The 23,752-nt window shown below is 41.8% G+C and overlaps 1 protein-coding gene across 2 annotated transcripts in view; it reads left to right on the top strand.

Moving 5' to 3' along the window:
* The first annotated feature begins 202 nt into the window (after window positions 1–202).
* The window catches only part of glra4a (glycine receptor, alpha 4a), a 41,614-nt gene continuing 18,064 nt past the window's right edge, over window positions 203–23,752 (top strand). For both annotated transcript variants that reach the window (XM_035161472.2, XM_035161473.2), the window contains exon 1: window positions 203–846. In XM_035161472.2, the coding sequence (XP_035017363.1) occupies window positions 779–846 (68 nt within the window). In that variant the 5' untranslated portion in view covers window positions 203–778. The remainder of the gene's footprint in view (window positions 847–23,752) is intronic.

Below are 23,752 nucleotides of genomic sequence, written 5' to 3' on the forward strand. Positions count from 1 at the left end.
TGTTTGCCTTACTAGCTACAGGGCTTCAGCTCCTAATACCTTAAATGGATTTTTTGTTATTGTACAATGTTATACGAGCAAAGACCTGAGAATTTTTATTTGCGGCAAATCATACAGTTATATGTTTCCCCCAAAAATGGGCGGGGACATGACATAAGGGCAAAGTACCCACATGGCTGCTCTCATTGAGGACTACATAGTTCACTCTAACTGTAGTGAGTATAGTGAGTAAATCCATTATGGGTTTTCTTATCAGTGTTTCTGGTCATCAAGCAGCTTGTGTTCAACAGTGTAATTCAGCTCATCATCTGCAGCCACTACAGGACAATTAAGGCTAATTAACACACGAGGAAACAAAAACAAAAGCTGCTGTTCCTTTAAATCTTCACCCCCTTTATAATTTGTTTTTTGGAACGAGGGATCGCGCGAGGCAAAAGAAGCAGGAGAAACCTCACTTTAAAAAAAAAGCAACATCAACGCAATGTCATGCAACCCGACCCTCCTGAGCAACGCAACCCAGTGAGTGAGTGCGCAGCGGAGTCCAGCTGCCTGCAGCAGGGAGCCCGCTGTGTGGATGTCTGCGCGCAGCCCTCTGGACTTGGTGGGAGGGGGAGAAGTTTCCCTAAAGACGAGCCTGGATCACTGAGAGAGAGAGACGATGCCTTCCTCCTCCAACACACACTCGCGAGTCGCTCAGTGGATTTGCTGATTGCCGAAAATTATTTTTCTGCAAGTTTATTCAACGGGACTGAGGAGAGGTTTTTCTTTGAGCCAGAGGATGCTCCCACAGGTCGTTCGGATTCTGTATGTCTTGTCTTTCTGGTTTTTCCAAGGAGGCTTTATCAGGTGAGGAGGCGCGCCTGCCTTTCATATCGCCTTGTTTCTTGGTGCGAGTTGTTTTCTCTCTTCTCGTGCAACTGCTTTGCATGAACTTTTCATCCACAACTGGCTGTTCACACCACATCGGGCATTTTGTAGACTTTTATTTCTCTTTTAACTTATTACGCATTGTTTGGAAACGTCCTTATGTTGGCGCGAAGGAAACAATTGAGGTTTCAGCCAAATAATTAACTAAATATATATTGGATAGCATATTATCAAATGAGGAAACACGACACATATCCGTTTATAAAGCGGTGCATGCGGAACGAGGTGCGCACGGTTTCACACAAGATAACCCAGTTCATTTTTACGCACAGATTTACGCACAGAACTCTGATCTCTGGACACCAACTCTGCAAATCACGATTTCTACATCATGGTTGGAGTTTGTTAACTGGTGTCAAATGCAAATGAGTAGCATGCCTACTTGCAAAAATAATCATTGCAAGAAACATCACACATTATTGCCTTATTAAAACGTGTCCTGGTTGCGAACTACCTGTGGAACTCCTTGATTTCCAGGTTTGCTTTGGTGGCTTTTGGTGAGTTTAAATGGCAAATCTAAGACTCCAGTGAATGATGGGATATTCATGTGATGATTAACTGTTTTCCAACTAGCTTAATGGGGAAACAACCCATTCGCTGCTCACTGACACTAGTACCTGAAAGATTGCATGGACGCTGAACCTTTGGGTTTATTTTTCCAGTCAGAGCAAGAAATAAAGGGTGCTAATTCAATTGGAGTAGATTTGGCTCCAGTCAGTGTGTATTCAGTGGGTCTCAGGGACAAACGAAACAAAAGCACCTCCCTCTGCTCCTCCTATGGTTTGTACCACACACACACACACACACACCTCATGTCACTCTCCCCTCCCTCATACCCACACTGAGACCATCTACAACCCAGCTCCCCTTTCTCCTATGTCCTCCCTAATCCCACATACCCTTGCTGCTGTCCTCTCTCTCCTCCACTGGTGGCAAAAACTTTTATTTGCAGTGAATACTTTCCTTATTTCATGCCCTGCCAACCTCAGGTGTGAGCGGGAGGGAATTAGGATCTGCATAATCCTGGAGTGGAACAGAGCCGTGACTCTGTGAACCCAGGGGCAAATGGGAGCAGCTCTTAGCCTGGAGAGCAAGTCGACTGACTGCACCACCTCTGAGGAAATTATATGCCCTCCTACCAGCCTCCCTTCCTGCCATGTACGGGGGGAATGAGAGAGGGAGGAGGGTACGGCAAGGGATCGAGGAGGGCAGGTGTAAAAGACAGGCAGAATCTGATAGGGGTGTGTGGTGAGGAGAAGGGGGTGCGAGGGTGATTCATTTAGCTGGAGGTGGCGGGGAGATTAGTAAAGTGGAGGACTGGGCTGGGAGATGGAGAGAAATGGTTCAGATAGGAATAAGGAGATGAGTTTGAGGAGGAGGGAGGGGGGGGCAGTGGAAAGTGTGGAAAAAAGATTGTCATGTGAAGTAGTCGACAAACTGGATCGGTGAGATAGGTTTCACACTGGATGATTGTCACGAGGAACAGGAAGGAGGGCTGTAATAAATAAGAAAGTTCATATCATAGTCTGCGAGGGTGTGAAGAGAGCTTTGTGGAGTGTGTGTGTGTGTGTGTGTGTGTGTGTGTGTGTGTGTGTGTGTGTGTGTCATGTCTTGTACTGTTGCAACGCTGCAGGTCTGTTAGACTTGAATGTCACCTTGAAAGGAAGCCCTGAATCTGTCTGTTTGCCTGAACCTATTCTGCCACTTGTTTCTCAGCAGGGTTTTTTTTTTAAGTGTTCTTTCATGATGGAAAAATACAAAACTAAATTGTCAATTAATGTTTGATAGCTAAACACTGACAGTCAGTTGAGGGCAACAACATAGTGGTTCTCACTTTTATACTAAGCTATAAAAAGCAGCTGTGGTGGAAATTGTACACTTTGTCAATGTGTTGGAATGACATGGAGCAATGATCCGTGCACTGCAAGACTTCACGTCACAGTTTGTGTCCATGCTCCTGCAGATCCCCTGCACCCACCACCAAATTAATCTGCTTCAATTCAGTGTCTTATCAGGTAAAAACCGAATCCATTCACCACAGAGCCAGTTGGCGAGCGGAGCCAATAATCCTGTGGACTGTTGCCAACAGACCTTAAGACCCAAGTAACACCTGCACTTTATTCTAAAAAAAAGGTCCAGTAATGTTTGTTGTGTGAAAGGTCTGGTTAGTGTGACACATGAGCATTTCCAGCAAAGAATTTTTTGGAGTTTACTTGGATGATTTATATCGAATATATATCAAATTCGGTTTATTTACGTTTGAGGAATCGGGGGCCAGTTACTTCAATTTTGGGGGATTTAGCTACAACACTGTTTACCTCTGAAACTCCAAAAGTGTTTTGTGGACTCACACACTTCACCCACCCCTCTGTTGGCATAGTGGTGAGTGGATAATGAGTGAGGTTTCATTTTTGGGTGAACTATCACTTTAAGGACATTATTCTCACAAGCAGAGCTTCAAAACCTAAGAAACTCACAGAGTTTTGACCTCTAAAAGTTGCTGGATGTTATTAATATAACATAGACCTAAAACTCAAGAAATTGCTGAAACCAACAGTAAATTCACAGTGGACACACAAATTGTATAAATATGGTCATCTGCTGTGTAAATTTAACACATTAACAGTCCACCTCAAAAATCAATTCAAGATTTATGTTTCTGGCTCAATTTTGTTGATTGGGAACAAGTCTCTTGTATCCCCATGGATAACTGGCCCAGTTAAGACCGTGTCTAAGATACTGAGATATTTCTATTTTTGCTTTAATAAGAGAATGTTCACATATTTAAACATTCAAGGTTAAAGGTTTCATTTCTAAATCAATTAGTAAAGCAGATATTTGAAAAGCTGTGCTTGAGGCTGAGAATTTATAAATTTCTATTTCAAATCTCTTGTTTGCAAGTTTCAGATTTAAACTTGATGTGTGGGAACTTTTTTTTTTTAAATGAAAGTAGGTAAAACATAATGAGCCTTACAAAGTGATCCATTCATACCCCACATCAGCTGCTTTATACCAGTGGTATATCATAACTTGAATTTAGCTCCCAGTTTGAGCCTTTTCCAGTGACTGCACAGTTTTTTTTAAATTGCAAGTCAGCGAGTGTGAAGGGCGAGAGGGGAAGACAGTTTGGGAGTGGGTCTGGTCAGTGTGAAGAGCAATGGGTGATAACATTTCGTACCAAATGAGGTCTCTAAGGACGGCTGTCCTTGAGCACAGTGAACTCTTTTTTATTTTTCTCATTTAAGCCCTGGTGGCCAAAAGGTTGCAACTTTAACGGGAAACATAAAGCAGCAGAACTTTCTTCCTCAGATGAAGACAGATGTGCAAAGGATGGCGGCAGTTTAAACCTACGTTGTACTAAAGATAAACAACTGCCTAGAATTACTTTTCCAAAGTTTCTAAAGGGTTTAAAACAGCTAAATAAGATCAGTCAAATCAGTGGAGTCTATATGATCTGATGTGAATGTGGCATTGAAGTTAATCCATGTATTTTCCCACTATTGACCAATTGCTAACAGTCTTGACAATGAGCTCTGATTGAATAGAGAGACGAAAAATGTAGCATCATCCTATAACTTGTTAGCTGCGTTGCACCGTCCACTTTCCTTTGGCTCCACAGAGTATAACGTGATGAAGAATGGTTTGCAGGCGGTTACAAGAGTCAATGGTGCAATTATCTTTAGAGTAAACTGTGTGAACTCATTGACCCTCTAGCATCCGAGAGCTTGTTAGCTGACAGCTCGGAAAGTGTTTCACCTCTTTAACAAGTGCTTATTGAATGTGATGACGTATGGTCCAGAAGAAGCTCTGAGAGAAGTCACTACATCGCAGAACCACGTCATTCAAGCTTTAGGAAGAAAGCGGAAGCGGCTCGCAGGATCGCCTGTTGTCTAATGGCTGAACGACGAGAACGTTGGTTTTATGAAATTATACGGCAGTGGAATTGACAAAGTGAACTGGGCGATTCATTTCCATTCAACAGAGACTATTACTGCACTTTATTTCAAAAAGTTTTGCAAATACAATATTTTAATTGACAACCGCCAAGCCATGCCCGTCTACAAACCAATCAATGTCAAGTGTTGGTAGATTCAGTCTACGTAGGTGATGACAGCGGGATCTACTTATACAAAGGTTTGCTCCCTAAATTATAATCTGAATCCAAAATGTTCACAATGTAACAAACACATGATCCTTAGTTCAGACATTCAAATGCCCTTAAAGTTGCAGATCAAGTACTTGGAGCTTGGATTGAAATGTAGCATCACAAACTTAAATCTGAGGTGACTCAAGCTTTCTTTAAGAGAAAGGTTGAGAATGTTAAAAATGACTTGTAGTGAGAAACGCCTGTTAAACAGCAGGGACCAGCGTTGACTGCAGTAATTCTCTGAAAAAAGTAAACACGAATCCAAACGTCATTGGACGAGGACACAATCTTTCTGAGGCAGTTTTTAATGAAATTCTGATGGCGGTCCCAGCTGGTGTAGAAGTATCAGCAACAGTAAAGTAATATCTGGAGGCTAGTAAACAGTGGAGGGAAGAGGACCACAATTATCCTGTGTCTTCACTTTAAACGTTTAGCAACCCACAAGGAGCTGGAGATGTGTTTCGCCCAGAATAATGTGCACAGAAAAACTTGGGAGAGAAAATGCCAGTTCCACCTGGGAATCGATTTTCATTCAGGACGAACCTAGTGGAGAAATACATATGTTTAAATTGAAATGAAATAGAAAGTAAGTTAAATAAAGATGAGGCTGGAGCGCACATGCAGGGTTTCTCTTGTTAATCTTTTCCAAAAGGTAAACTGTGCACACCGCCAGCGGTGAAGAAAAAAAACAATTTAACCTTGAGTTCGAGTGTCACAGACACTTCGGGGGTTCTCTCATCCTCTCTGAAAACACAGGAAATCCCCACACGTTTGGCTGAAGCACAGACTGGAGCAGCGAGGAGCGCTGACGAAAAAAGGAAGCGTGAAAGGAGGACAGATGGGATGTTTACGTGAGTTAATGACTAAAAAATGAGAGCCAGGCAGGAGGCAGGAGTCGAACAGACGGTTGGCTCTCCGCAGCCAGCGCCACCGCGAACAGTAGCGGTGTACTTAACAATGAAATATGAAGTCAAGGGATGCAGAGGAAAATCTTCAGAAGATAAACAAAAGAGTTTAGGCTTCTGCGCTGATACGCTCTAAGCTCCCGTGAGGACATGTTGAGGATTTAATTGTAGCTTGTTTCGATAAGAACTTCAAAACAAGTCATTATTTATTCTGCTGGTTCACAGAGGAATGTCAGGATTAGGTTTTTCTACAACTAGTTTCATCTTGTGTCTTGGCAGCCGGAGAAAAAGTCACAGCAACTTTTAATAAAAAAAGGGGAGTTGGCGAGCTCCACTTGGTCACACGGTCTAATCTAAAATCCCCGACAAGAGAGCGGAGTCTGACACAGACGGGCCCATTGCGTCGGTTGACATTAAATCTGTGTTTGGATATGTGGTGGAGGTGACAGCTTACTGATGGTCTCCAGCAGTCAGCCAGCACCTTCAGTGTTAGGCTGACACCCGCAGCTGAGAGATGTGACTGATGGTTCTCAGCCCATTTCAATCAAACCACATGTGACCTTTCCCCGGTTCTCCCGGTATGAAATGTGCATTACAATCTCCTCTGCCACATCTTAGCACTGTAATTTTCACTGAGACCCTGACACCCCGGGATAAAGATGGTGATTTGGTCCCGAGGGAATATGTCTCCTGAAACATGCCTGGGATTTTTTTATTATATTTTCTGTTAGCGAGAATCTCATGAGGTTAAAAAACGCTATAATCAATGTCATCTTACAAATAGTTTCAACTCGGTTAGAAAAATGTGTCTCTCCCTGTCTTTTCCTTTTCCCTCATTAAACCACGTGTGGATGAAATGCCTCTGCTGCCACCCGAGCTGCCGGATGACAAATACATCATGAAGTGTAGCTGATGCACGTCAGCTTAGAGTAAAAGTTTATCTCTTCAGATATGTGGCCAGCTATTGCTAAGCTGGAAGAGCCTTAAAATGCATCAGTGTCCGATGGTCATGGAGGGAACCACCAAAACCTTTCGGCTGTGCGTTCACAGAGGACCAAATCAGATCGGATCTATTTTTATGCTTCCTGGCTTCAGACGCTAAAAAGTGATGCCAGGGGTGAAAGAAACCATTGAGTTAAATGAATGCCTCGTGGCCACAAACCTGCAAAATGGAAGTGCATTTAAAACAATATTAACCACAGGGCGAACGTGCAAACTCCACATACAGTAGAAAGACCCCGGCCGACCCTGGGATTCAAACCAAGAGCATTCTTGCTGTGAAGCAATGGTACCAACAAACTTTACCGTCAGACTTTCAGTTTGAATATAAAAAGACATTTCACCACATTCTATTGTCAAATTTTTATTCAATGTAATTTCTCTGACCAAAAAATAAGATACCAGACATGTATCTGAGCTGGAGGCAGTGTGGAACTATGGTGTTCAGGTGGGTTTTAAAACCACAGCTCTTCCTGCAAATACTAAACACGATTCAAAGGGGTTTCATCCTGTGCATCAAAACAGCGCAGCACACAATGTGAGTCAGTGACAGAGTGTGCGACACAGTGGTAGGGTAATGCAATCAAGTGGATCCCTTCACTCTTCTTCTCTGGTCCTGCCAGATTAAAATGGCCACTTATTGACTGGAGCAGCACTTTGGCTCAGAGGTCCACCACTGTAGGTCATTACGCTCTCTGCAATTAGGAGCATGAAGTGGGCGCCCATTATAAAACCCTCCATCATGTCGCTATGTCCGACCGAACAGTCCACAGTGATTACACTTCACTCTCAGGGAGAAGGTGAAGTTCCATCCACAAACAAAAAAGGTAAAAAATAACACCTCATAATAAATGCTCGATGGAAAAGAGGCTGAGTTGTGGAGTCAAACGGAAGATCTGGTTTGTAATGGAATCAAAATCGTATTAACCGAAGCATTTAGGGTGACCATGCTGCGATCAATCTGTAATTACACAGGCCTATAACTTATCAGCCAAACCACGCCGGCTAAAGCCAACAGTGGTGGAGCCTATTACACACAGTAACTCAAAGTGAAATGTACACCTCAGCCCATTAGATTTAATCTGCCAGTTTGATTGTAGCTATGTGAGCTACAGTTCAGTATGTGAGGGGATGCAGGGGGAGATATTGAAAGTTAGATTCAGGAAATAGAGATAATGGGGAATTGAAATGAACATATTACATGCTTGAGCTAAAAAAAAAACGAGATTGTGTCAAATTGAACTAAATCTGATGAATCATTTAGAACAGATTTAACAATTTAACACTGTATAACACCCTGTTTTTAGTCTGACTCAGTTCAAATTGATTATTTTTTATTATCATTAGTCATTTGCAGAGGATTTAGAGACTGTTTTTCCGAGAATACATTTAATTTTGGGGATTTCAGGCCTTGCACTCATTGATTAGTATTTTCTATGTCTGTATAGTAACAGTTCACTGACTAAAGAAACCTCTGTGCTGTTCCTCTTAGGGATGGAACAATTTTACAATACACGTTACTCCAGCTGAAGTCGCACGTAACCAGCGAAGCGAAATTTGGCGAGGGTGGTAAAGGGGGTCGTTGAGGTGGGATTACATCTGTGTTCGTTGGATAACACGGTTGCAGTAATAGGGTTTGTCGGGATTCAAAGCAGGAACCTGTGTAATTCCTCTACACACTGAATGAACTACACTACCTGATGTTAGAGTTCCTGTAACGTCCTGATCCGAGCTGGTTTTACAGTAACATCCGTCCTCAGAGATCTGATCACGTGTGGAACGACGATAAGTTCAGCTGTTCACACCTGGCATTCGAACTTGTTACCACTGGAGATCAGATATCACTGCCCCTGCTCTATATGCACAAACACATGTGAGTAAATTCTGTTCCCAGTTTACAGATGTATCTGTCAATGTGAGCGAGAGAGAGAGAGAGAGAAATCAATGTGCTGTGTGCAGCTCTGCTCAGGAATAAGATTTCACCCATTTGAAAGAAATTTGAATTCTCTCCCAGTTTTGATATTGTGGCCACAAACAAACGTAGGATCACTAAGAAGAGTAAAAACGTTTGATTTATGGTGAAACAGTGGCGGGTCAGTGGACGGCAGCAGTAGGTGGTCCTTCATATGTGGCCCAGGACGAATTCCGGTTCACAGAGCAGAGAGAACGTGGCCACATGCGTCCCAGACGACCTCAAGATGTATTTAGCGTCGACCGCTTAGATTCAGATCACTCAGGACGAATGTTGATACCACGTCTGAACAGCATCTAATTCACTCACCATTTGGAAATAATAATAAAAAACCCATTGACACAAAGGTTGCTTTGTTCATGAGTTAGAGCAGCTGTGCATTTAAAGGTTTACTTTGTTAATATGTAGTTTTCCATGTTCTAACAGCAGGGGATCTTAGAGGGGCTTCAGGTTTCTAAAATAAGCTTTGTTCTGTTGGCCGAACACTGTAGGTCTCCATCCTCTGACATTTTGTGATGTAAGTGTTCTGTTTGCCATTAGTGGGCTGCAGGTCTCTTCGACACAGTCTTAAGCTTATTCAAGGGTAAAACACTCCAGATCATGTACTTCCACAAATCCCTTTCACCCTGACCTCTCTGCATCACTGGCAGACACTTTTCTCCTCACATTAGTGAGATGAGTAGTTGTCCTTGACAAGTGAGGTGCAGTATTCAACTCTAATGATATCATAGTGTGCTAAAAAAAAACAAGAGCTGTCAATGACAATAGCCGAGCCAAGTTTTTCTTAAGAGTACAACACAACAGCTTAAGCTCTGAAATGTGTTGCTGCTGAGCCACGGGATATTTTGGATTGTGTTGGTGCACAGTGTCATAGAGAGGCTGGTTTTGAAAGGATGCAACTTTGACTGTCTCTCTTTCAAGGATTTGTTTTCCCCAAATAATTGCAGCTAGCAAACCAGGAGAACTCCTGATGAGTAAACTTTATTTAGATGTCAAAGTTTGGACATTCAAGCTCCTCACACTTATTATTTCACTGATCTGTCTCTGAAGCAGGAGGAAATCACTGCTTCGTGGATTCCTTGAACAGAGGAAGAGATACTGTGAGTGAGTCTCATTTTGGGACATTTAAATTGATATCATTAAACTTACTAGGCCCTGAGCTTCATTCACAGACCACACAGTGCTGACAGGAAGTTTGTAGCTTAGTGTATGTGAGAAAAGCGAGAAAAGGTCTTGTTTCCATTCTTTTCTTTTTCAAATGTGCTCAATGCTGTAATTTCCTTTGGGGTCTGTAATGAATAGGAAAATAAATGTGGCCAAAGTGGAAATCTGTGTGTACTTCTACTAATTACAGGGAAGAAAGATGTGATACTATCCCTTGAACTATAACCAGTATGGCCTGTTGAGCAGAGGTGTATATTTGTATAGTTTCTGAAAGTACTCTATAGTAGTACAATAATAGTAAATTCATCACAAAGGATGCAAGTCTATTAGAGTCTGAGCCTTTAATTAACTCTTGCCCATTTTCTTGATTCAATCAATGTCCCGGCCGACATTTGTCTTACCCTGAAAGGACAGATCGATGTGAAGTTGTGTGTCTAGGCTGATAATCATCATATTTACTACAATTATATCTATAAAAAGTAAGATTTGATGATTAATATTCATATTTTAGGCCCAAACCAGACTAACATCAGGATGCAGAGGTTCAAATCAGGCTCAGCTCAAACTGATCAGGTCCTATCCTGGTCCTGGTCGGGTTGAAGATCTCAGGAGCATTAAAGTGATTGGAAAACAGGCTTTTTCATGGCACCACTTTTTAACTTGCCCTCGCACCTGCCCCTGTTGAGAGACAACAAGCTTAATGTCTGTTACTGCCATGAACAAAATAAATGATACTTAACACGACATAGCTGCTGTTAACCATTAAAAGAGGCTTCAGTTGTTACGAGGCTGTAAAATTCACTCTTAGTCTTTGCTTGGTCAAACGGTTGAAATGGTCATTTCAAGGTAAGATTGCTAATAACTAAGTCGTAATCACTTCAAACTGGAAGTCACATTGACATTGGGGGAAGATTTGGTGACACTGCAATCCAAAAGAAGAAGTGTGACATTGTGTTATGGCTCTTTGGAGGACACACAACTTGGATGTCTGGGCTGATGTTGAAAAGACGTCATTTTAATGTGATTTCGTACTTGAAGACACTCACCATTAGTTACGTACGGCCATACTTTGTTCATGGTTATCTCAGGCCACACGTTAGGTCTGGGGCTTTCTAAACATCCATAACAGGGCAGGGGACATCTCTTTTATCGTGTTGAACAGACACAATCTGAGTCTGGAAATGTATTCACCTTGGTGCCTGACCACTGAGGCTCCATCCATTTGTCTGCGTGTTCCCACAAGACGCCCACATTGTTTCCTGGAATAATGTGTCAAATGCGGTGGCTCTCCTCTTCGGATGAGAAATGTTCGCTTTTCAATAAGTGGGTGCTACGCTCGACAGACGTGTCATGGACTCTCTGTTGATGGCTCTGGGTTACTTGCTGATCCTGACACATTTTAGAAATGTTCTTTAATCTTTGTGACACATGTCTGCAGTGTTGTGCGTATGACACCAACCAAAAACAATTTCAATACCAGCGAATCCAGGAAGGATTTGCTGCTCTGTATACAATGGAGTAATTAAATCCACCTGAAAGAAAGACTGAGAGAAAGCACATCAGTGTATGTCAAACAGGATTAGTTTGCAGACTGTCTGAACTTGTTTTTCCTTAACAGGCTGAAGGATTACCATAACCATATGCCTTTGTTCTTTGGAAAAACTGCAAGACATGCTATGCATGTCCAGCAGCCCGAGAGGCTCTTGTGAATAAGACATCACCCTGGAAAAAGTGCACAAAGCAAATGGAGCAGTGCCTGAGTTGTCTCTTGGACTTGAGCCTCTGAGGAAATCTCACAGAGCCAGTGTCTTTCTCGCCTTTGGGTTTCTTTAATCAGAGACAGAAAACATAAGGACGCTTAACCGTCAGCTCTGTGTTATGGTGCATGAACTACACTGACTGACAGCGTGTAATGTGGAGTGTTTGACTGGTGCCATATACGAGGACAGATGAAAACAAAGTTTATCACATTGTCTTTCTAAGTGCATCTGTTCGGTTTGCGTTGCTGTTTGTTCCAGTTTAGCTCCTGTTTTATTCCCTGATGTTTCGTCTTCTTCGTTTGGTTCATTGATTCCGTGTTTAAGTTTTGCCTGTTCCTAACCTTAAAAAAAAGGAGCAAAAGCAGCTATGTCTCCCTTTGTAGAGTCGAAGCAACGTCACATAGACGCCTGTACTTCCACACCAACTCTTTAAGGTCTCTCCATAAAATGTTCTGACGTTGTGTCTTATGGTCGTCTCACCCAAACTGTTGGCAATTTACGATCCACGATTTCCTGTGTTACTGCTCTGTTTCGTCCGTAAGGTCTCAGAAGACGTGCACAACATAAAGACAGTGTACGGACAGAATGCTCCAACTGCTGAAACTTGAGTACTGCTGTTGCACATCTTATCCTCAATACATACAGTGGTAACACTACATACTTGGGATGACTAATAGAACCAATTGAGTGTCAGTAAAATGTGAACAAAATGTGTTAACTGGCTTTTACTCTTTGATATTTGTTTGTGATTTGTTGAATATGTGTGAATATGTGTCAGAAAGTTGTAAATTTAGATAAAAATGTATTATTTGTCCAAATGTTTTTCTCCTCCTAGAGCTGACAGTTATCCATTATTCATTTTACTTCTGAGGCAAGACAATCACAAAAGCAGCAGGAGATTTTCACAGTGGTAAACAGTAAACAGAGCTTGTCCATGTCCATCCGTATAGAATTCTCCAGTACACATCTGTTAGTGGACAAGAATGTCCCAGAACAATAATCTTAAATGTCATCGAACAGTGCAGTCAAAGGGGTCATCAACAAACTCACACAATGAAATTATCCATTAGCAGCATAAGTGAAACGAGAAAGTGATATTTCACAAAGCATTGTTGTTAGGTTGCCTCCTTTATGGGTGCGATGCAGAAAATCCCTGGTAGACTAAGCTCCGTGGTGGCTCTGTCGTGATGCTGTTGTTTCCAGCCAGAGGTTTGATCAAGCGAAACAGGCCAGGGGCTATGCCTACAACTTCCTTTCTCCTAGCTGTCATGTCCAAAATATGGGTCATGTAGAGTGCAGTGGCTGTCTTTGTGTGTGTGTGTGTGTGTGTGTGTGTGTGTGTGTGTGTGTGTGTGTGTGTGTGTGTGTGTGTGTCTGTGTGTGTGTGTTTGTATGTCAATCTGCTTTACCTCATCCTCCTGGACTGAATCCTCACTTCACTGTGCAGACTGACAGAAAAACCTTTGGTTGAAGACACAGGTGAACCGTAACTGGGGCCAGGCTCACATCGACTCACCCGTCGGCCCTTGGATTTCTCATGTCTCTCTTACAATGCAGTAACTGCTGTGGTGCTACAGCCCCTGAGGCAAATGAGAAAGCCACCAGACCCTTACTTCCTCTATAAGGAGCAACAGTTAGCGGTTGACAACCATGTAGCCAGGGGGGAGAAAAAGTCAGAACTGCCGAGGACTCAGCAACGGCTAATTCCTTATATACCATATATAGCTGTGTAAACGGCATCATGTAAGCAGCTTAAAGCAGTTAGCAAACACAAGAAAAAGATTATGGCAACTGGAAATGAGCATACACTATCAGAGGATAGGATTTAAACGGAGACTGATGGTCGCTGACAGCTCGATCCATATTCATATACGTGGACATAGCAAATGGAAGACATTAATCAGCTCAGCTAAGCAGTCTTCTAATTACATGTTTCACTGTGCTCTGTTAAGACTGTAGTCTACTTCTGTAGGAATCCAGCTGTAGAGATTTTCCCAGTGGCCTTAAAGACCACAGAAGGAAGGGTGGGATGTGCAGGGATGCAGAGCCCAACATGTGGAGGCAAACACACAGCCCTCTTTTTAGAAGATGATGAAGATGCACATACGCTTCATTATGTCATGCAATTACAGTTCCAGTTTGGTTGCAACGAAAAAAAAAAAAAATCCAATCTTGCTTCCCTATCCACAGCATTTCATTACCCTGCTTTGATCATTATTTTATACCCCCTGCATGTGAACACAAATATTCAGTTTACAGCAAGGTTCATAATGATGGCAGAAATTGGCATACAGGCATAAATCAGCTTTGATTGCTCAGGAAAAAATAAAAACACAAGAAGTGTTGAATGCGCAGATGTTAAAAAGATGCGTAAACATGCATAATAAAGGCCGGGTTGTATTTGCATGAATCTAGATGTGCTGTACAAAGTGGACAATTATTTTACTGCCTTACAGAACCAAATAAAAACACATCTGGTGAGGATAGAGCTGCAGTCCGTCTCAAGCCCCGGAGCAGACACGTCAAAGCAATCTTTTGCAGTCAGAACAGTCCTTGCTGACTCTGTTTCCCAGAGACTGACAGGAGGCAATCCACACTGATATCAGATCTAAGACGTGGAAAGGGTGGCCAGAATGCAGAGAGGGAAGGAGAGATATCTGGAGGATGGGTGGGTCGGAGGCTGCCTCATGGTAGATTCATCTCGCTTGGGGGGAGGTGAGTTCCTCAGGTTTATCACTTAGATTACCATTTAAACCGGCACTGTTGGAAGCCCTGTTTGTTCGTGTGATTTAGTTTTAGGGAGCGCCAACAGGAGGTAAATGCTGAACATTTCATTAAAGATTAAATAAATATTCTTCCTACGAAGTCTAATGCTAGTGGCCAGTTGGAAAGGGGGCTTTAGATTAAACGACATTGTTTGAGTCACCATTGATTCAAATGTCAATTATGACTGTAGGTTTAAATCAAGAACGTACATTTGAGTGTAATGTATTAACAGCTGCGCATTTAACAGGGTAAAAATGACTCAAGGAAGAGTCACTCTCCCAAGTATTCAGGCAAGTTGTTCGCGAATATAAAGTCTTGTTAGCACATATGGATTCCCTGTGCTACTTCTTAGCTGTGTCCAAATTCAGGGGCCACATCCTTTGGAGGACTAAGGCCCTGTCCCAGTTCCTCTCCCTTGGCCCTGCCTCTAGATATGTAGTGCCCTTAGCTGGGAGTGTCCCCCTCCAAACGGAGCCACAAGGGGGAGGGCTAAATCCTCCCCTAGGAATTGGGACACCACTCGCTACATTATCAGCAGCCAACCAACGTTATTACAGTGACAGAAAATAACCGTTATCAACCATAGTGACACACCTGACAACTGCATGACAGATGAGACATGTGGATCTATTGATCAATACAGTTGATACTGGATTAAAATAAGATATTCTGGTGCATTTAATCATTTGTATCATGGTTATTTTTGCAAGATTTCATACTTACATTTAAGAGCATTTTACTCACAGCAGTTAGCACGTTGTACGTTCGTAAAGCATTTAGGACTTTCCGTCTAGCTCTTCGTTTTTAGGGGGGTCCTGAATACACTACTGTTGAAGGGGTGTTTGAAGGGCGAGATGGCCACTACCCCTACGTCTCATAGAGAAATAGGACAACACTAAGCCTTCACAGCCATGTGCAAAATGAAGGGGTGGGCCGAGTGGTGTGGCTTAAGGGGCAGAGGCCGAGATGAAATGAGATGTTGTGCAATGTGATATAACATAAGCAAACACTATAACCATAGAACTTTCATGGATTTTGGACATTTCTGCATATGCCCATTGGGAATTGAAATCAAGTTCCTGATATTTCTGAGATAAACTAAAAGCAGAGTAGTTGCCAGACACCATGCGTGGGCTGAGCAATTAATTCTGTTGTGGCATTTTGATAAGCGGATGTTGAAATTACGAGTTGGAAAGTGTAGTGTTGTTTTCTTCAGTCTTAATCACACAATGTTCAGAAACCCAGCTGATTAGAGAATTAATCACAAAGCAAATGATACAATATTTTTACACAAATATTCATTTTTAAATCACTAGACTAGAATGTACTGCGAGTGCTAAAGATGACTTAAGGCTGCATGGGAAAGGCCCAGGGTGGGAGTTGGAGCTCAGTGTAGTAGAAACAGGCCATCATGAGCAAATCTGTCATCGAGCCACAGTTCATTGTGCCCTCACCATTACTGTGGCACAAGCCTGGAAGGATGATATCTGCCGGGTCCTCCAGAGATGTCAAGCCTTACTCCCACAAGATTAAAGATTGCATTACAAATTAGTATGCATGGGCGACGGCGCAGAGTTGTGATCTACTGCGGGTTAACATGGATTAATCTAAATCACTAAACCCAGGGTCTGCATTGAGCCGGCTAAATATACTTTAACAAGAAGTGCATCCTACAATTAGCATTGGCTCATGGCCGAGCTAATTATGCTTCACTACAAAACAAGAGATCAAAAGATAACACTGGAGAAAATAGATAATTCAGAAGTAGGAATGGAACTGAAAGCTGTTGTCCAGTAATTCTGGTACTAACGCATGGACTATGCAGCTGGAGAGTTCCTAGCAAATGCATTATTTACTGCTGTTTGAATAACAAACTACAGTATCCGACAGACGAGGGCCTTGTTGGTTTTGTCCATTTCATCGGATTTAGTGACAAAATCAACAATATGGGACACATTTGCCACATTTATCCATTATTTTAAAAAACATTAAAAAGGTAGCTCATCATCTGACTTAACTAAAGACAATATATAAGTATGTAATGGTGTGAGAAGGTACAGTCTTTTGCTTTTCAACCTTCCCTTGCATAATGAAGGATGGTTCTCCACAGATAGAGGTCATAAGAAAATAATGAACTGTCTGTGAAACTCACAAGTAATTTCAAATCCATCCATCTTCCATTTTATCTACATAGAATATGCATGTGTGCCCTGTAGGTTTATCCCATGATAACTTAAAACCCAGTGGAACAATTTCTAGAAATCTGCCTTGCAAATGGGACCTCTGTACTTTGAATGCTTAATCTGCACACGATTTCTCGTTTCAGGTCAGTCCTACTAAACTCCGGCTCACTGTTGACATACAGAAAGTTTGTGTTGTATGGAGCACGTCAGTGTGCATCTTGTCACCAAGTTAAACCTTCTGGGTGCATCCGTTTTGGCTTCTGTGCTCATCTCAAGTTGTGGTCTCAGCCTCATCCTTGAGACCCAAATGTCAATGTCAGCCTCAACAAGAAGCTTTGAACTGTAGGAAACAGTCTGCATCTGTGTTTTCATACCTAGAGGTGTCAATGTGCAGGAGTGGCAGAGGTCATGCTGCTGAAGATGAATGTGCAAGGGTGAATAGCAGTGTGATCCGAATCCAATTCCTCAATGAGCCTAGTGGTCAAATGGGGACAGCAGTAGCCATAGGCCGTCATATTCAGTAGTGTGAAGGGCTAATAGGACAAAAATGTTATTATATTACCATGAAGCACCTCGTCTTTGACATGAGTTCATGCAGTTCAATTTGAAAGTTGAGTTGATTGTCCGTAAGGTCGACTTCACAGTGAGAGCTCCTCTATGAGAGCAACACCTAAGGGTCAAGTGGATGTCAAGGGCAATTTGATAAGTGGGACATTAGAGTGACGCGTTTCAAACAGGCAGAGAGAGCAGTTTTGTGCTCTTTCCGATTATGCTAATGCCACTGACAAGTTAGTATGCTCATGCAACGATGTCTGATGGTGTAGCTGTCCCCCAGTGCTCCCTTGTTGGAACCCAGGGAACAGCCACACTGTGAAATGATGAGCTTTTCTGATCACCAGCTCCCTAATGGAAAAGCAATTAAAAGGAATATGTTTGCACTCCGTGGGCAGGTTCCCCATCCAATTACGAGTGATTTTGATCAGTTACTCCCAAATCTGAAAATAAAGAATAAGATAAGATAACAAAAGGGCTTCATATTGTGAAAACCAATCAGCCAGTTTTGTGTCTATCGTGTGCAGACATGCATTTAAAAGTATATAGAGGATTGAGATTGCAAGAAAATAAGAGGACACAGTGAATTTTGAAAACAAATGTGGGCTTCTTGCAAACCTCGCTCTCTCCCTGGTCCATTTATGTCCTCATTCATTTGAGATTTATGTACTACATACAGTGTGACAGCTACAGCTTCTTTTATGGCTGTGTAAGGTTACATGTCCCTCACATGAATCATGTACCATTTCTCCAGTTCTGTTGCTCCACATTGTTTGTAGATATAATGGAAGCCTGTAAATGACCAACCATTAAAATTGGTTTACAAGAGCCGTTTACCCACTTTGCGTCTTTATATCATGACTGGAACTGTAGACCTTATAAAGATGGATTAAGGACATCACTCCCTCCGGTTGCACAAAAATGAAATGAAATATCCCGCACATGGCTTTATAAGAACGACCTAATATGACAGAAACTAAATCTGACAAAAATGTGTTTGATGTGTTCTCTGACATTTTGTTTTTTAGCCCATGTCCCATCTGCGAACATGGAAAAAGCTGGGTTTGTGACCTATACTGCAGCCAGCCACCGGAGGGTGATTGAGATGATTTGGGTAGAATACAGTACATGACAACTGCTAAAAATTTATATTTTTACAAAGCCAGAATTAAGGTGTGGAGGTGAGGATAGATGTGGAGGTCCCATCACTGCTGGCTGTGGTTCTTCAAGCATAACCTCAATTTTTTTCACCATAGCCATATGCGCTTAATTTTCACCAATTAGCGTAGGAATATTCGGAAATGTACAAAAAAAAATGTTACTGAATGTTAAATAAAATGTGTCCAGCCTGATCAGGGCTCTGATCAGTTATTGAATATTATTGAATAGTTATTGAATATTAACAAATCTTCTGTGGAAGGGACATTTTTTCTTGCGAAAAATTGGAAAACAGAACGAGGCAACCATGGCCGACCCTGGTCCATGCTTCCATGTTGCAAAAAATGACATGTTTTCTCGAACCGCTGGTCATGTGTACACACGCTTTTATTAAAATAAATGGCTGACTGAAATTTTTGTTCGAGGCCAGATGGGGTGGAACGGTAATCAACAACCGACTGGCTCCTCAGATTATTTGCACATACAGTGGTTTCCTGTGATTGATCTGCTGACAGCACGGTGCTGACAGGTTCGTCGTAACAGTGTTTCCCCCCCCCCCGTAGCAGTCGAGCCAACACTAGTTTGAGTTTACGTGAGCACAGGATGATGAATAACTGCCTCACAAACTCCATCCAGAATAGAAGTACTGGATGTTTAAATCTTAAATCACCGTCCATGCCAATATATGCAAAGGATCTGAAGATTAAAGCCTCGTTTTCAATCTCTGAGTTGTCTCCTCAGAGAGAAACGAGAATTCAAAGAGAGATAAAACGCTCATAAAAGCTCTAAAGGTGTTCAGTAACACTATCTGGCATAGGCTACTAAAATTTCAAAGATACTAAATCACTTCTGAGCAGCTGTTCAGGTGAGTTTAACTGTAGCACTTTTATAACCAACTCTCTCGTTGTAATACTTTAAAGTCTGTATACACAATTGTGTCTCGGCTTCGTCTGAACTTTAAACTTTTAAAAAAGCCAAATAAAACCCCTCGTTTAAAATAGTGTGACAGTCAAATGTTGCTCTGTAACGGACGGAAAGAGGGAGTCGTTGCGTATTCTCGACAGCAGTCTGGCACGAATGCTCAAATCAAAAGGGATGTAGGGGGAAGTAAAAGGTCAGGCTCATTAAATGTCAGCAAAGAGCATCTTAATAATTGAATCCCACAGACAAAGAACCACATAATTTAGCTTTGAAGGGTTCTGATGAGCCACTTGCAGATACTCTTGAAACGACGGATAATTTTAAGAAACTGCTTTACAGTGCATTAAACGCAAAATATGTATTGTTTGTTGGGGGAGAGGGAGTCTAGTTTTCTTACTGGCTGCACTGAATCTGAAACCTTGATCAAGAGTCACTCAGGTCACAAGTACGCACTTTGTCAGACAGATCTTTTGTCATGCTTGTAAACAGGTTGTTTCTTCTTCTGACCTTTCCATGATAGAAAGATAAGTCAGTATTCAAGAACTGATGCCACCACACACACACACACACACACACACACACACACACACACACACACACACACACACACACACACACACACACACACACACACACACACACACACACACACAGTAGAAAAGTGTCCAATTAGAAATGCATGAAGGCTGATGGAGAGGGAAACATCTACTCCCACATCTGAGGGTGAGAAGTTCAACACATCAGAGTGTAAAGTGCTTATAATTTAAATAAAAATGCTGAACCTCTAATATCCATAACCCAAAGTGTATCAGCTAATTATTGCCAATTTTCCCCTCAACTTTTTGAACATGATTACAATTACTGTGGCCAAATCATCCTCAAGAAGGCTTTGCAGATACTAGAGTGCTCACATATAAAGAAAAAATGTGTAAGAGTGCAGTTAATGGAAATCAATGAACTTATGTCGTGTCAACACTATTGTGGATATATTCTTTAAATGGATATTTTCCCTTACATTTAAAAAAAAACCTCTTTGTCCACACAACCTTCATTTTAAGAAATATCTCTGTCCAGGGACACAAAAACGACAGCAATCACTCAAACAAGCATGCCCTGCCAGTAGGTGGCGATGAAGTCTACATTAACAATCCATTAAATACAAGAAAAGGAAGCAGTGTTCCAAGTAATATTGGGCGTGGCAGATGAATTATGGTAATGTGGTGCGATGATGCTACATTTAGCCACAAACATGTTATTAGACCTGGCAGTGCTAACCAAACATTGAGGTGTAAGAAGTAAGATGTGATGTCCGTTTCCCAAACGCTCTGTTGTACATGTACACATGGACACATTCTGAAAATCTGCACTTTGGAAGTCTGCAGTATAAACTCTAAATGTGTCCGAAGTGGAAATGTTCTTTAATACAGTTCCAGTCCATATCTGATCTTTTACTATAGATGCATTCGCAGCATAGTGTCAAGAAACAGCATAGAAATAGACCTTTTAAACGTGACGCATCTCATTGTTTCTTGCGTGTTCATCATCATCAACAAGCCGAGATGACTCACACACTTCTCCACAGATCCGGGCTATATTTCACTAGAATATGCTGGGGAAGTGTGTGTTGGTTTATAGTTTTGACTTCAGAGCGCTGACTCACTCAGGTACAGCATCAGGGTGATACGGGAAAGTCACAGACTAGACTCGATACGTTGAAATAAAAGATTTTCACACCAGAGATGTCGTCACATTAACCCTTTTCCTCAGTCTTGTGTGAGCCATGTCGATAACCATGTTCACGACTCATTCCGAAACAAAGCGTTTACTGTCAGGATCGTTTCTCTGAATGTTCGTGACCTTGGTTTGTGAAACAACCGCAACCCAAGAGAGAGTGTTTGTTATCAATGACTGGAAGGATACAACCTGACAGTCTGACCATCAATCAATTTCTCTGTGTACCTATGTGTGTTAGAGAGAGAGAGAGACGTTAAAGGGTCTCCAGTATCATCAGCAACACACGCGAGTGGACCTCAGCCAGGGGCAGTGTGGAGTGGAGTCAGGGGGCCAGTGAGAGTTGAGCTTTATAATGTAAGAAAGACTGAGACATGTGCACAGCTCCACAGGGAGAATCCGACTGAAAGTGCTGGACTGGGTATTATTTTTAGCCTCTGTAACTGCCGGGCTCCAGGGAGGGAAACTGTTGAATGGTTAGCGGAGAAGTTCCGTACGTTACCATGACAACTGTCTGTATGTTAACATTGTAGATGTCACGTTACATGAATTTTTCGCGGTTCGCCATCTGCCCACATGTGTATGCGGCAAGCTAAACACACTTCTAAGAAAAAAGGTTGACAACAAGAGCTCAGCTGTCCCCATCACAAATACAGCGCAATAAATAGTTTTCTATTACTAGAATAGAACTCATTAGAGCCCATATCTCCACCAAGGCCCAACACGACCCCTTTAAATTCAATCAAGCCGCACACACATTCCCTAAATATGCCTGGTTCTTTTCATCAAGATCCATTGATTATTCCCTGGGAAACCAGTGACAATGTCAAAAAACACAAACATCAATGTGTGTGTGGAAATCTGTTCTGTAGTTTTCGCATAATCCTGCTAATTACTAGCCAAACAAACAAATGCAGATGAGGTAATTAAGTCTGAAAACAAACACAACAGTTGTGAAACCAGTTTGGTAAACACATAGGACTCTAGATACCACATGAGCACATAACTAGACTTTAATGTGGCTTACCAGTAGGTGAGCAGGTAGACGGTCAGGAAGGCCGAGGTATCCAAACAAAACAAATCCAAAAGGTGAGGTAGAAAACCAAAACTTAATCAAAAAGTTACAGGGGAAATAAACTCTGGGAAATGCTGGAACATTGAATCATTGAAAAACTGATGAGACAAACTGAACAAAGGGAAACACACAAGACTCAGGTGAAACTGCTGAAAGGCCGGACAGGTGATCCACAGGGGAGGGAAACCAGACAAAGACAGGAAGTGAGAGAGACACATAAGGGAAAGTGTTTCAAAATAAAACAGGAAATAAAGAACTCAACGTGCAAAGATATGAAATCCAAATAAACAAAACCAAAGTCCAGAAACATACATCATGAGTCCAAAAAGTCCTCTTTAAAGACCTAAACACAAAAAGTGTTGAAGGCAGTAAAATATGAAACAGAGAAAGATGAAAAAAATGCCTCAATCTGTCACTGTTATTGCACCAAAAAAAAAACATTGAATGCTTAATTAAAACTGGATTGATATATACAGATGGTTCATTTACATTCAGACACTGTAGCACAACACTGTCAGTTGATAACATTGAGGAAGTGACAGCCTGTTTCCCTCTGAAGGCTGGGAAGGATTTACGAATCACAGGTGAACAAGGACACTTCAGAATGAAGGATCAGCAGTCAACAGTTTGTGTGGAGAACATAGAAAGAACCACCAAAAAGTAAACACTTTAAAAAGTTACACTGATTATACTTGTATTCATATTGTTCACCATAGCTGCCTATTACTGTTTATATAACGTACTTTGTATGCATACGTTTATTTCAATATCTCCTTGTACATAACGCTCAAATACAGTATACTTGTACACTGCACTTTCCTGAAGTCTCCACAAATAATATTATTTAGTGGAGGGTGTATATGTACATATTCTATTGATTTTTATTCAATTTCATTTTTTATTTTTATTATATTGCCTATTTTATTCTTCTATATACTTCATGTTCTCTTGTCTATTTTGACTATCTGCTACTGTCACATATGAATTTCCCCAGCGTGGGATCAATGAAGATTATCTTATCTTATCTTATCTTATCTTACCACTAACTACTAGCCAGATTTTGTTGTCGTCGACATTATTACAAATCTTTTAGGTTCAGCTCAGCTTCACTCTCTTATTCCCAAACACGTCCTCAGCAAATTCCCTGATCCTGTCGCCCCTGACAACACAGTTTATGTGACTCTAACTACAGCTAAGAGGGCGTAAGATCGGTGGATCAGCGAGCAGCTTGGTACGCGCCCATGAGAACAGAGGGCATCAGCAGAGCTGTGCCTTGGAGGAAGTTGAACCCGCCACAATTTCAGATCATGACAGATCGTGAACTGTTAACAATCGCATCAAAGGATGTGGTGCAATCAGCTGTGCTACAGCGGGGGGGGGTCCAGTGAGAAATCAAAATCGTCTTCTTCTTCTTCTTCTTCTTCTTCTGTCTCCGTCTCTCTGTACTTGCTCTCCGGCCTGTTGGTTATTCCTGTCAGCGGCTGCCGGAGCC

The sequence above is a fragment of the Hippoglossus stenolepis genome, chromosome 7, assembly GCF_022539355.2.
Source record: "Hippoglossus stenolepis isolate QCI-W04-F060 chromosome 7, HSTE1.2, whole genome shotgun sequence".
NCBI lineage: Eukaryota > Metazoa > Chordata > Actinopteri > Pleuronectiformes > Pleuronectidae > Hippoglossus > Hippoglossus stenolepis.